The 15626-nt window shown below is 34.8% G+C and overlaps 1 protein-coding gene across 1 annotated transcript in view; it reads left to right on the forward strand.

Annotated features, from left to right (window-relative positions):
• The first annotated feature begins 22 nt into the window (after window positions 1-22).
• The window catches only part of ZFC3H1 (zinc finger C3H1-type containing), a 51168-nt gene continuing 35564 nt past the window's right edge, over window positions 23-15626 (forward strand). Inside the window, exons 1-3 of the mRNA XM_012738845.2 lie at window positions 23-897; window positions 5368-5784; window positions 12842-12903. Coding sequence (XP_012594299.2) covers window positions 300-897; window positions 5368-5784; window positions 12842-12903 — 1077 coding nt within the window. The 5' untranslated portion in view covers window positions 23-299. The remainder of the gene's footprint in view (window positions 898-5367; window positions 5785-12841; window positions 12904-15626) is intronic.

Consider the following 15626-nt stretch of genomic DNA (forward strand, 5'->3'; position numbering starts at 1 on the left):
TTCCTGCTTGTTGCAGGAAGTGACGTCTCCGGGACAGCCGCTTCCAAAGCCCCTTTCTCGCGAGGCGGAAGAGCCCCGATCGCCGAAGAGCAAGGGGGCGCTAGGAGAGGGAAGTGGGTTGCGACGGTCCGGCGACAAGGAGCTAGGGTGCGGGGAAGTTGGGGAGCAGAGGCCGCTAGGTGTCCGAGTAGGGGAAGGCCGCACCAGCCGGGGCCGTTAGAAGAGCAGAGGAGGAAGGCAATTGTCGGGCGGATTCCGGGACGGAGGGCTAAGGTTGTGTGGAAAGCGCTTCTCCCCGGATGGCGACAGCAGATACTCCGGCCCCGGCCTCCAGTGGCCTCTCGCCAAAGGAAGAAGGGGAGCTTGAAGATGGGGAGATCAGTGACGACGATAATAACAGCCAGATGAGGAGCCGGAGCAGCAGCAGCAGCAGCGGCGGCGGGCTGTTACCTTATCCGAGGCGAAGGCCTCCTCACTCGGCCCGGGGCGGTGGATCCGGCGGAGGCGGTGGCTCTTCCTCGTCATCGTCCTCTTCCCAGCAGCAGCTGAGGAATTTCTCACGCTCGCGGCACGCGTCGGAGCGGGGCCACCTCAGGGGACACAGCAGCTACCGACCCAAAGAACCGTTCCGGTCTCACCCGCCCTCCGTACGGATGCCTTCGAGCTCACTGTCCGAAAGCAGTCCCCGGCCGTCTTTCTGGGAGCGGAGCCACATAGCCTTGGACCGTTTCCGCTTTCGAGGCAGGCCTTACCGGGGTGGGAGTCGCTGGAGTCGGGGACGAGGAGGGGGTGAGCGAGGAGGCAAGCCGGGGTGCAGACCTCCTTTGGGAGGAGGAGCGGGATCCGGATTCAGCAGCAGTCAGAGCTGGAGAGAGCCTTCTCCACTTCGGAAGAGCTGTATCCTTAACGTGGCGGTCTGCCCTGGGTGTGTCACTTACTCAAGTTCCCTTTAGCGTCATTACTAGGTCTGTGAGATACGAGTGTAACTTTTCTGAACTGTCAGAACCGTTTATTTGTCCCTTGTGTCAGTATACCTAAAGTAACCTGTGTTACACTAGCGTTGTTTCCTAGATTATTGGGTATATTGCTTTTTAACATTAACGTGTTACGGATTAGGGTGAGCTAATAAAATCTAAGACAGTCAAATCTGATTTGTAATAGTACGTTAGAAGCCCGTTTCATTAGCATTTGTTTTTGCTGGTACAGGAATTTTGTCTTTTATGTGAAATTGACTTAGCTTGTTGGAGAAAAAATACTCATAAACATTTTGGGGAATACTGTTTCTTTCTGATATTGCACTTTGACATTGAATGTTGTAAAGTTTCATTCTGCATAATCCTACTGTTTTTGTGCTTCTATTTTTACTTTTCTTGATTTTTCTTCCCATTGCTGCCATTTAAAGTGGGGAGAAAAACAGTGTCTTTATCAACTCTGTTAATTCAGAGCTTTTAAATTCATTTATCTTTTTGAAAAGGTTTACCTCCTTGATGTTTCTATTTTCTGTCTCTTTTGGACAATGTGTGACTCTTAGTGCTGACTAAATGTGAGCCAGAGGGAGAAAGATAAACTTACCATTTTTATTTTACTATATTAGAGTGGGCAAGTGTATATGCGAGGGTGGAGATTATGAACAAGTTGAGAGGAAAGTAGCAAAATATCTGATTTTTGCTACCTCTAACCTTATTCTCAGCTATTTTTAATATTACTGAGTTTACTCAGGATTTATACTGAGGAATCAATTATCTGAAGGTTTCTTGTTTTATGATGGGTTTGTATTTCTTGAGTTACTCTGCAATAACATAAAAATTGTTTAAGTATTTTCATTACTAGTTGTATTTTCCATGGTGCAATGATTTTTTAATACATTCATTATATATAAGATTTACATATAATGACACTTATTTGGAAGACACGCAAAATTACTTTTACAGAATACTTAGAGCCAGAATGGTCTTTCCCAGATGTTGGGATGTAAAGGGGGCAGGGAACATACATTTAGGTAAGAAACAGCAGCTTCTGGTGCTAGTGTCTTGAAAAAACTTGTTTCTAAAACCAAAAGTTGGATTAGGAGCATTGCAAGATTGTTTCAGAGAAAATCATACAGGTATTTTACCTTTTAAAAAGACAGTGTTATTCCAAGATGATTAGAAAACTTCTGCCTAAGATATTTTTTATCTGTGGATTTGTTGTTTATTCTGAATCCAAAGCCAGGAGAGCTATTTAAGGATATATATTTATACACACATATATATGTGTGTGTGTGTGTTTTAAGGATACAAAGGTGCAATTTGTAATATATGTTATGGAGACAATGAAAATAAACAAAGTTTAGTATTAAAAAAGTTCAAACTGAAGTATGTAAAAAGTACTGTGGGAGCTCTAAGCTTTTTCTTAATTTATTTTATATTAGATGAGGGGAAGTCAGTGGGCTTGCCTGCTTTCTGCCTTTGTCTTTGTTCATTCATTACCAGTTTGGGCCTCTGCCATATACCTTTATTAATTGTTAAGCTTACATGTTTTTATTTATAGACAGGCATATGATGTTACAGAAAAAGTACAGGAAGATATCCAGTCTGTCTGTGTGACTTTGATTTTTGTAGTAACTTGTTAGAAATGAGCTATCTTGCTATTTTTCTTTTCACAGATGCTGCATTTAAGAAACGGATGCCTTGTTTTGATCCTCTACTCATTGTTTTCCTCATGAATTCTCCCTTATCCATCCTAGAGGTGGTGTTCTTTTTTAAGAATTTGAGAAGGAAAACATAGTTCTCAGCCACTTTTGTATTAATGTGAGCAAACAAAATGTATAATACAAAACTTTGTTCAAATTCCTTAATATCAAGATTGTACTCAGTTTAATTCATATTTCCACTGATTACAACAGCTTTTTAATTTTTACAAATATTGTATAAAGAAAGAATAAAAGTTATTCTGTGGTTATTTCTATAATCTAGAAGTGAAGTAGTCCAAGTACTGGGGCTATTTCTTTTTTTGCCACAAGTTCTTTCACTATAATAAGATGTGCTAGTTGCAGCTTTAAAGAAATAGAATAAACGAGATTCTATTGCAGTTCTTATTTTCATTATTTTTTCTTAATAATATACACTGTCAGTATAAGTTTAAGTCTCTCTTGAATGACTACTGTTTTAAACTTTCAATTCTGATGAGAGCTAACATAATTAGGCTAGTGTCTGTCATCAGTAAAAAGTCATTCCATTTTCAGCTGCAGCTGAACAAGTTGAATAGCCGTTCTTTTTTTTTAAACCAGGTTTCAGTTAGAAATTGCATCTTGACAAGCTTAAATTTGGTAAGTTGGTTTGATTCTAGGTATCTTTCATAGACAGGGTTAGGAGATTTCATTTAACTTTGAAGGAAATTAATCAATTATGGTAATAACTCAATTGCTTTTCTTCATTTTCTGTTCTTTTGTTATTTTTTGTTAGTGTATTGAATCTTTTCGCTTTGCAACTGTTTCTAAGGTTTTTAGTCTTTCTTTTTTTTAATTACTGCAGTTGTACCTTTAAATGGCTCTGTTGAAAAGTAAGTTGTAAATGCAGATAATTACAGAATTTATGTACGGAGTGCATGAGAAGGGGGAGAGGAGAGCACTCACTTCACAGAGGAGGTGACATTTGAATTGGGGTCAAGTTGAAGAATGGAGAAACCTAAACACAAACCTAGGCATACATTGTGATGAGCAGAAGAAAAGGTAAGTTTGGAAAGCACAGGTCAGATCTTGAAGGCATTATATTCATTCTCAGGATTTTGGACTCTGTTTGTGAGATTTAAACAAGGGGAGTGGTTTTATCAGATTTGTATTCTGGAAAGATTATTCTCTCTGGCTGCAGTATGGGATCACCAGGCCAAACTTCTCTCTTGTAATAGTAAAACTATGGGAATGTATTAAAATGCTGAAAATGAAAAGGGAAAGAGACTAAGTTGATTGAGCTCACTGAAGAGCATTATTATTTCAGGAGTTTGAGAGAAAGGAGCCATGAAGCTTAAAAGACAAACAAAACAAGTAGGGAAACAAGGGGAGAGTGGGAATTATAGAAGCCAAGAGAGAAATGGTTTATAGTGTCAAATGCTGCAGAAAGGTCAGGTGAAAAACAAGATTTAAAAACATTAGTGGATAAACTCAGAGCAGTTTCTGGAGACTAATGGGATGAAAGCCAGATTCCATTTGATTGAAGAGAAAGAAAGATATTGAGAGACTAATTTTCTTTCAAGAAACTTGGCTGTAAAGAGAAGAGATCAGAAAACCAAAGATTACTGGAAAAGTTTTGCTGCAGAAAAGTTAAGATTTTTAATTGTAACACTTATTAATACTTACTTAGTTTCTCAAATGGTGGTGATTCCCATTCTTGGAATTGATCATCAGGGGACTTTAAAAATCTTTTGCTGGCTGCTTGTCCTGTGAGTAGTGAAAAAAGAACTACATTTAGGGAATTGTAATATTATATCCTGGCCAGTTCAAAATGATCTATGAATGATTAATTGTATTAAAACCACAGAAGGTATTTGTCTTTTCTCTTAATTTCTAGGCTGGAAAAATGAGTTGTAACAATTCTCATGTATGAATTGTTTGGAATAAAAATTATAGTTTGAAACTTTGTAGGCATTTCCCAGGAAGACATTCTCTTCTATCACTGTTAGAGAAAGATGTGAAAATAATTGGTTCAGATATCCTTGTCTTTAGGGAAAAATTAGTTTACAAAATGTATTTTGGGTGCTATTAAAATGCTGTTTAATTTTATAACTGCCATAATTATTTTAGTTGTGCATATGTTGGATTTTAGTATATTTGATGAGCTCTAAACTTATGTATTAGATTTTTAAGAAAATGTCTCATTCATAAATTAGTCTAACTGCTAATTGTCAGTGTTCATTTTTATCTCTTTTTAAAAATTGAGACATGAGAAGAACTAATTAAAGAGAAGAAATATTTCCTCCTGATTATCTACAGTGTAAATTATCCACATCTGTGACAAACCATTCAGTTTCTCTCCTCTTGCTTCAGAAAACAATCTCTAACATCCAGTTCATTATGGGCTTTCTTGGCACCTACAGAAGGAAAGATGCTAAAATCTAACTAGGTGGACTACCTGTGGATACTACTGGTAATTACTGGCACTAGTGGTTTTGTAAGTGGACTATTTATGTGGATGCTTGTTAAATTGAAATATGGGCACATAATAAAAGAGGGCATTAGCAGCACATATATTAAATGGAATTTAGTAAGTTAAAAATATCAATTCATCTTTCTTGAAAAATTAAAAAGGGAGAAAAATCGTCTGTAACCTGTATATTTTTGTTAAATTTAACTGGAAAATTTTTGGAAACTGGTTTCCTTAACATGCTATTCAGCCAAAGGTTTTGGAAGATCTCCATCAAGAAAACAAAATTATTCATCAAAAAGTGAAAACTGTGGGGAAGAAACTTTTGAAGATTTACTTTTAAAGTATAAACAAATACAGTTGGAATTAGAATGCATCAATAAGGATGAAAAACTAGCTTTGAGTAGCAAAGAAGAGAATGTGCAAGAAGATCCTAAAGTATTGAACTTTGAGGACCAAACAAGCACTGATAATGTCAGTATTACAAAGGACTCAAGTAAAGAAATAGCTCCTGAGGAGAAAACACAGGTCAAAACTTTTCAGGCATTTGAATTAAAACCACTCAGGCAAAAATTGACTTTACCAGGAGATAAGAACCGGTTGAAAAAAGTTAAAGATGGAGCAAAACAGCTTTCTCTGAAATCCGACACTACTGAATCTAGTCAAGGTAACGGAATGAAATATTTCAATTAGTAATAAGATTGTTCTTTCTCTAAAGGAATAACTATTTGTTTTGGTAGTGTACATCGTTAAAATGATTCAAACCTGTAAATGCTTTTGTTCTTGCTATGCCAATAGTCATATTACTGAATAATGAAAAGTTTTATTTTCTTCTAATCTTTGCTTTATTTCTTTTTTGGTCTGGCATGATGGCCGGGACTTATAATACAATGTTGAACATAAATGATAAGAGTGGGCATATTTGTTGCCTAACTTAAAGGGAATGCTTTTGACATTTACCGTTAAACCAATGTTTTTTCTAGGTACCCTTTATTAGGTAAAGAAAGTTTTCCCCTCATTCCTAGTTTGAGATTTTCAGCATGAATGGATGTTACCAAATCTTTTTCTTTCATTGAGATGAGCATCTAATTTATTTCCTTTAATTTATTAGTATAATGAATTATGTTAATTGTTTTGTAGTGTTAAACCACCCTTGTATGTCTGTCTTAAATACTGTTAGTTCATGATAAATCATTTTTAAGTCATGAATTTGTTTTGTTAATTTTTTTCTCTTCCTCTTTATTATTAGGATTTAATTTATATACAGTAAAATTTACCTTTTTTAGTATATAGTATCTTTAGTATTTTGTATTTAGTATTTTTCAAGTTTTGACAGATGTAGACATTTGGGTCATCATCACCAGCCACCACAGTTAACAGAATAGTTTCATCAACCTCTAACAGTTTCCCCATGTGTTTTTGTAGATGCTCTCAGCCCTTAATCTGCTTGGCCACCACTGATGTCCCCTATAGTTTTGCCTTTTCCAGTATGTCACATAAATGGAGTCATGCAGTATATTGCCTTTTGATTCTAGCTTTTTTCACTTAGCATAGTGTATTTGAAATTTATCCATATAGTTGTGTATATTGGTAGCTCATTCTTTTCTATTACTGAGTAATATTCCATTATATGTCTATACTATAGTCTATCCATCTCCCAGTTGTGGGATATTTGGGTTTTTCCAACTTTGGGCAATTATAAATAAAGGTTTGCTTATGTTTTATTTAGAATTTTTCATCTGTATTCATAACCTGTAATTTTTCCTCTTTTTTTCCTTGCCAGTTTTTAGTATAAGGTTATGATACTCATTATGAGTTGGTGGTGGTTTCTTCCTTATTCTCTGAAATAGTTTAAGATTGGGATCATGCTGGGATATTTGGAAGATCTTGTTGTAAAATGTTGGGGCCTGAATGGAGTTATTTCTGGGAAAGTTTTAAGCTACTGAGTGTTGCTGTCATTTCTGTTAAGGCAGTTTAGGTAAACTATAATTTTCTTGTAATGTGTCCATTTCCTATAAGTTGTAAAATATATAAAAAAATTCTTAAGACTCTCTTACCTTTTTAATATCTATAGCATTTATAAATTCTATCTCCCTTTTTTCCTCTCTTCTTTAATTTCCCTTGAAATAAGTCTATAGTTTTAAAACTCATCAGTTTTCAGCCCCTCTCCTATTCAGATCATTTTAGGTCGTGAAATTTCTAATTTATTCTATCTCAAGTTGAGATATGTAAGTTTTTTTCATTCATTCTTAATATTTTCAAATTTTTGTTTTTCTTTGACTTGTAGGCTATTTGGAAGTGTGTTTCTTCCAAGCGTGTAGGTTTTCTGGCAGTTTTTTGTTAGTGATATCTAAGTCAATTACTGTCAGAGAATAAGATTTATATGCTTACCAATTTTTTGAAATGTTTGTAGAGACTTGGTTTCTTGTCTAGTATATGATCGATTTTTTATACGTGTTCTGTGTGTGTTTGAATGGAATATATAGATTGATCAAACTTCTGATGTTCACATCTTTATTTTTTGATCTTCTTGATCAGTCACTGAGACAGGTGTGTTAAAATTTGCCATTATAATGGTGGATTTGTGATTTTAAACTTTTACTATTTAAAGTAATTTATTTAAAGTATTTAAACGTTGAGGCTGGGGAATTGACTCATTATTATATAGTAACTTCCTTTATTTCTAGTACTGTTTTTGCCTCAAAGACTGTTTTATGTTAACAGTAACACCATCTTTCTCTTAATAAGTGTATGCTTGTGTATAATTTTCCATCCTTTCCATCTTTCTGTATCCTCATATCTCAAATGTCACTTATACATAGTGTGGAGCTGGATTCAATCTTTTTTTTTTTTTTTTTCTTTTGCTATTCTGGAAGTTAGATGCTAAGTTTCTAATCTGTTATTGATTCCTGTAGGAATTGTAACATGAATTCTTATCAGTGTTTAAAGTTAATCAAGATCTTATTCTCTCCCTAAATTACAAAGACCAATGTTTGCTTAGCTTTGCCTGTATATTTAGCACTTTCTTGGCTCACTCTTCCTATTATGTCTAGAATCACTTATGCTTAAACATATTCTTTAGAATTTTTTAATGTGTTTCTGCTGGGTGGAAAACTATTTCTGTTTACCCTCTTTAAAGATGATTTCTCTAGGTTTAGAATTCTAAGTTGTCTAATTATATTCGCACCATTCTGAAGATATTTTCTGGCTCCCATTGTCGATTTTAAAAAGTCAGCTATCAGTCTTAATGATTTCTAATTTGAAGGTAATCTGTCTTCTTTCTTTGGTTGCTTTAAAGATTCTATTTCTGTTTTTGATATTCTGTAGTTTAACTAATAGATGTATTAGTTTATTAGATTTATTAGTTTAACTATTAGTTTATCTATTAGATTGTAGATTTCTTTTTTTATTTATCCAGTTTGGAATTTGTTGTGCTTCTTGAATCTGGTTTGGAGCTACTTTTCCCCTTTTCAGTTTAGCTGAAAAGAATTTCATAATTCTTACACAGGCAGTTTTTAAAAGTATAACCCAGGGGGATAGAAAAGACACAAATAACTATCATAGAGTATAATAAGAGTTATATGTGAAAGCCTGCAGTAACAAAGAGAAAGGATCAAATATCCCCACCTGAATTTAGAAAATTTTCATAGAGATGAAAATGTTTTATCTGCATCTTGAAAAATGAGTGTTTTCCATTGGAGAAATCAGAAGGAACCACATGAGCAGACAGAGGAGGTACAGAGGGCTTGTTAAGGGTATTGAAATTGGTCAAATATGGATGCAAGGTGGGATATATGATATGTTTTGGGGAATGGTTGGGCATAAGTTTATAAAAGGACAGGTTAAAGTTAGATTGGGAAGGGCCTTGAACATCTAAATAATTTGAATTTTATTTTTTAAACATGGGGTGGACTGTCAGATACTTTTAAACAGGAAAATGGTGTGATCAGATGTGTGTTTTAGAAAAATAACTGGCATCAGTGTGGAAAAGGGTTTGGAGGAAAACCAAAGAAGCTTAAAATTACATCTGAATCAATAAGTGTTTCTACATGAGCATTTCCCCCAAATCCTCAGCAAGACTCTGCTATCTAATTTTTAACTCGTTATTGGTTAGCTTTTTTCCATGTCTCTCAACAACTCTTATACACCTTCATGATTTTTTTCAGGCCTTTTAGTCACCCTACTCCCTCCCTTATTGTCAGCGTAGAATCTTGCCTTATTTGAGGTGACCTCAATCTCAGCTTTTCAGTTCTTGACCATAAACTTGTTATCCATATCAGTTTTTACTTCCATTCTTCCCACTCTATGGAAGTGATGACCGTTCATGGCTACTTTGTTTTAACCTATATTCCTGGCTCTAACTTCTCCCACCTTCTCTGGGTCCTTGCTCTATATGTTATTTATTCTGCATTGTCTTTAACCACTTTTTCTTTAGGCTGTTCTTATTATAAACATGTTTGAGTTCTCCATTCAAAAAGTTAAACATCTCTTCCTTTTCATCTTGCATTTTCCCTTAAATTAATTAGGTCAAGTATTTCTCTTTTCACTGAGACTACTGGAATGGCTGTTCTGCACTAACTCTTCACTTTACTTCCCAATTCCTCATTAATCCAGCACAGTCAGCTTCTCTATGCAATACTGAAACTACTCAATGGCTAGATTTTTATACAACCTAATTGTAAAATTCTGTAGATGGTTTTGATTTCATTCTATCATTCGTTCAAAAATTAGTTGAGCACTTTATTCCTGGCTCTTGGGAAATACATTGGTGTAGAAAATATACAATCATTTATGGCTTCATGGGCTTGCATTTTAGAAGGTGAGACAGTTAACATGGTGAGTTCTGTTACGAAAAAATATAACAGGGTAAGTAGGAAGGGGATGGAGGTACAGGTTGCAGCACTAATAGGGTGGTCAGGATAGGCTTTAGTGTGAAAATGAGATTTAAACAAAGATTTTGAAGACAGGGTAGAACCAAATAGATTTCTGGAAGAAGAGGTTTCTGGACAAAGAGAAGTGATTTTCAAAATGTGGTCCTTGGGAGCTGCATTACCTGGGAACTTAATAGAAATGCAAATTCTCAGGCCTTAGATCACACTGAATTGTGTGAGCTGTGAAAATGAGGCCCAGCAATCTGTATACAGCCAGCCCTTCTTTGATGCTAACATGCTCTAAAGTTTTGAGAATCACTGGACTAGAATAATGACCCTTATGCAGAAAGATACTTGGCATATTTGGGAAATAACAAGGAGGCCTATGCTACTAAAGGCAAGATTGAAGAGGATAAATAGTGGGAGAGAAGAGATTGGGTGGGGACAGATCTTATAGAGCCTTCTAAGAATTTATTATTCTGAGTGAAATGGGGAGCTCTTACAGGGTATTGAGCTAAGCACTGACATAATCTGTTTTATATTTTCAAAGGATTACTCTGGCTGTAATGTTGAGAATGATCCATAGCAGCTAAACATGTCTACTATTTTCAGTTATGTTTTTCTTATCCTGTGATTTTGGAGTTTCTGTAATATTGTACATATGGATTTTCTTATAACTTTCTGATTTCCTTTTTCTTTTATTTTTTTAGAATTAATTTTCTTGTGTAAGTATTTCATCTTTCATTATTATGGTTTTTACTACCATCTATGTGCTGATGACTTTTATCTCTAGTTCACATTAAGAGTTTCATTCAATAATATTTTAAATACTGTATGACTATATAAGACCAATTTTCATTCTGGAGGTTTTGAGTAAAATTGAGTTACTTTTATTGTACAGACCCATGATAGTGGCAAGACAGAGTCTAATTACCCATTCAGTTAGTTTAAATAACCTGCATTTGTAATCTTTGTGTAAAGTTTATTGTCTGAAATTTATGGTTTGTACTTGTTTTTAAGGTAGCATTGTACCCATAAGGTACCTACTAGGTTAATGAATACTTACCTCTGTGCTAGATTAAAGGGTAGGGGGAGGGTGCTGCCATTTTTAATAGACAAATGAGATCCTAATCAACCAACAGATTTCTCATGACCTAATGAAACTTACAGGTTTCTCATGTAAGAGAAAAATGTAGTTCTTTCTCCATTCATTATTGGAAAGCTATTTGTCTTCATTTTTTTCCCATTTATTTTTGTCTAATAGTCATTACTAGTCTTACATTTTTTGAAGTAAGGTGAATTTTGCTGTAATGGGACATATGCATTCCTAAATAACACCACACTACAAAATTATGCAATAAAAACCAGAGTATATGGAGAAAATAGGGTTAGAGGAACAGCACTCAAACTTTGTCAGTGACACATAAAAAAAGATAGGAATTGAAGAAAAATGATAGCATATCTTTACATGTTAAATGAATTAAAAAATGCTTGAAATATTATAATACATGCCAGTTTACCCTGAAAAAGTCTTAAAGTGTACCTGTGGAGGTAGAAGATTTGCAGCTTATGCTTTGTTATGAAGTGGAGCAAGGAGTGTTATCTGAAATCAGACAGTACGTTGTAGCACCACATGTAAATGGGTATGGCGCATAACATAATGAACTGTGGTAGCTGCTAAGTGTTTGAATATGTGTGGTTTGTATATTCCTACAAAGCTCAGATCACTTTCTGCATTATTAGTGTTTCTCTGAGATAAACCACATATAAGTAGATGTAAAATTTATATTATGCTCAAGTTATTTTCTAATATACCAATCATGTTGCAACAAATTCACATTTATAGAATAAGCTGTATAGCAGAACTCATCTATCTTGAAATTTGATCATTGCCTTCTATTTACTTTGAGGTGTTTGATTAGTCATTTCTTTCCTTATTGAATAAGGTGCATATTTTTTCACCAGTAGATTCACTTGAGCAATCAAAATTAGGATATTTGGAACACTGCCAGGGGTAGTATTGTGGAAAAAAAACTTGGGCTTAGAGTTTAGATCTAGTTTAAATCCTAGTGTTGCAACTTCACTTGTGTCATCTTGAAAGATTTCTGGGTTTTTTTACTTCATCTGTTTTAACTACAAAAATATCTTAATACAATTGTAAATGTACTATAACCATATTATGTGATTTGTAAACCTGTTGTAGGTTAGATAATATAAATGTAAAATTTTGTACACTGCTTCGTTGGAAGTCTGGGCCCAGGCTAGATTTCTGGAAAATGTGGATGAACTTAATTTTGTTGATACTTAAACTGCCTTTGCTAATGCTTTTCTAGTTAAATAGAAGACCAGTTCTTTGATGCATAAGTCCAATACAGTCTTGAAATGTTGAATTCACATCAACTTTTTTTTTTTTTTTAATTTCGGCATATTATGGGGGTACAGATTTTAAGGTTTCAATAAATGCCCATTTCCCCCCCTCACATCAACTTTAGAAGACTGAATTAATTTAATTATTCTATCTGTGGACAATCTACTTGATAATGAAGCTTTGCTTCTTGAATATCTACTCTATAAATTCTATTGTTATTTGAAATAGTTTTAGTTCAGAAGTTGTTATATCAAAGTATAGTTCTAATTTATTTAATATTTTGTATCATTTGCCTCATAAGTTTCAGATTTGAGGCTGATAGGAGAAGTTTGTTCAGATTTTCATTCTCTTTAATGGAATTCTTTCTTTTTGGTTGAGAGATTGAAAAAATGAGACCATTTACTACTAAATATTATATAGCATTATTTTATTTTAGATTGTGACTATCTTTTAGAGTATTCAAAAGATGCTATTTTATTTTAAAGGATTAGAAGATAAAGAACAAAACTTAAGAAGAATTAGTACCTCAGATATTCTATCTGAAAAGGTAAGATACTGCTTTGTGGGATTGGGTATCTCTATAAGACCCATTCTTAGATTGCTTTAGTCTGTTCTTTTGAAGGGAAATCCTCTCTTGCTTTCCAGTCATTTTCTTTGATCATTGATACAACCCCATTTTGAGATAAGCCTTAAAGATAAGAAATTCTGGAGCGATGTCTTGGAGTTTCTTTCCACTGGGTTCTGCAAGTTATATTTAATTGAAGTGTTATACATACTCATAGATGACCTTATTGATTGTTTTTTTGAAACTTTTAATTTTGATTCAGAGACTTTCTAGTTTTTGTGGATCATCCTGTGTGGGAAAGCTTTGGAGTTAGGTAGACCTTTACATGGTGTCAAATTCTAGCTCCTCCTCTTATTAGCTGAGTGACTTTGTGTGAGCTATTTAGCCTTTGTTTGCCTCCATTTTCTTTTCTGGAAAGTAAGCTTAATGCCATCTGTTCTCTGGGTTCCTGTGAGGCTTCATAAAGTACAGAGGATCAAGCACTGTGTTTAACATGTAATAGGCAGTCGATAACTCAAGCTTTTTCTTTATTGAGTTAGAGATTTGAAATATCTATAGTTTCTTCTGTTGAGATTTCAATTTGTTTTTATGTGTAAATCAAAATAATTCAAAAAGCCAAGGAGCTTTAGGAAAAGATGGTCTTGAATTTAGAACTGGTAATACAACACATAGTTTTTAATATCCTCGCAGTTACTCTATGAAGTAACTTGACATTGTGTATGTTTTATAGATGAGGTAGGATTCATTTGGGAAATTAAGTGACTTGCCTAAAGATACATAGGTATTAAGTGCCAGAACTTATTAGTTGAATAAGGTTCTCTGACTCCTACTTATTCAGTGCTCTTGCTGTTTAAGTAGCTACTTCAAATAGCATATATATATATGTGTATGTATGTATGTGTGTGTGTGTGTGTGTATATATATATATATATATGCTTTCTGTATTGTGTAACATAAACAGTGGTTTCTTGCTTTTATTCCAAAAGAAGTAAGTACAAAAAGTAATCAGACTTTTAAGTCTCAATGGAACAATGTTGATAGCTTTATTTTAAACTAAATTTCCATTGTTTTCTACAATAATGAAAATGTTCTATAGCTACACTCTCCAAGTTGGTAGCCATTAGCCTCATGTGGCTATTAACAACTTGAAATGTGATTAATGTGACTTAGGTACAAATTTTAAAATTCATTTTGCCACATGTGGGCTGGTCATGGTGGCTCACATCTGTAATCCCAACACTTTGAGAGGCTGAGGCAGGAGGACTGCTTGAGCCCAGGAGTTCGAAACCATCCAGGGCAACATAGCGAGACTTTGTCTCTACAAAAGATAAAAAATTCACTGGGCATGGTGGAGTGGACCTGTGGTCTCAGTTTCTTGGGAGGCTGATGCAGGGGGATTGCTTGAGCCCAGGAATTTGAGGTTACAGTAAGCTGTGATCATGCCACTGTACTCCAGCCTGGGCAATGCATTGAGACCCTATCTCTTTAAAAAAAAAAAAAAAAAAAGCCATGTGTAGCTCATTGCTACTATATTGGACAGCTCAGCTCTGGAATTTCAGTACCTAGCAATAAAATTTGGTATGTTGAAGTGACTTAGAGTTAAAAAAGGGATTTATAGTAGTTCATATTCAGGTGACACTATTAGTTTAGATCCACTGTTTTCTTTATGCTTAAGAATAGAAAGAATTATTTAATTGTATTTTAGAAAAAGCATAATTACAATTCACCTATAAGAAAAAATTACTGGATAAGTGGACCATAACCTTTTGGAATCTTGGACTCTCTTGACTCCTCCTTTCCCTTACATACACACACATAAAGGAAAAACACACATAGTTTTGTCCTTAACTTTAGGAATGGAGAGGCCAAAGGAGCCTCCCTTCCATTAAAATTCATGGACTCAGCTGGGCACCATGGCTCATGCCTGTAATCCTAGCACCCTGGGAGGGCGAGGAAGGAGGATTTCTTGAGGTCAGGAGTTTGAGACCAGCCTGAGCAAGAGTAAGATCCTGTCTCTTAAATAGAAAAAATTAGCCAGGTGTGATGGCGTGAACTTGTAGTACCAATTACTTGGGAGGCTGAGGTAGGAGGATCACTTGAGCCCAGAAATCTGAGGTTGCGGTGAGCTATGGTGACACCATTGCACTCTAGACAGGGCAACAGAGCAAGACTCTGCCAAAAAAAAAAAAAAAAAATCCATGGACTCTAATTAAGAACCTCTGCTTAAGAACCTGACATTTCCAGTTATATTTTAGCTTTAATGTGGAGAATAGATTAATCTTTTTTTATCTCAAGAAAAGAGAGATAAAATGAATGAAATGAAGAAATTATTTCAATTTGAAAAAGTTCTCAAACATCTGCTTTTAACATCTTCCTGTTTTAGCTTCCATGAAGAAGTCATGTGTGTTCAAAATATTTTAAATGTTGAGATAAATTTCTGTAGCTTTAGAATACACAATAGTCAAATGTAAGCAAATATCTAGATTTTTATCTTCAGTGGTACATTAAAGAATTTAAAAATACATAAAAAAGAAAGTTTGCAAATTTGAGTCTTGACATTCAGTGGATCTGTTCTCTGTATTACATGTGAAGCTAGAAAATCACATGATTATGGAACCCATTCATTCTCATTTCTTACCTCTCCTAGGTTCTTGATTTCTTCTTGTATTTGTTGCCATCAGATTTTTACTCTCTCAAGTCTGGGA

Source organism: Microcebus murinus, chromosome 10, assembly GCF_040939455.1.
Source record: "Microcebus murinus isolate Inina chromosome 10, M.murinus_Inina_mat1.0, whole genome shotgun sequence".
NCBI classification, from domain to species: Eukaryota; Metazoa; Chordata; class Mammalia; order Primates; family Cheirogaleidae; genus Microcebus; species Microcebus murinus.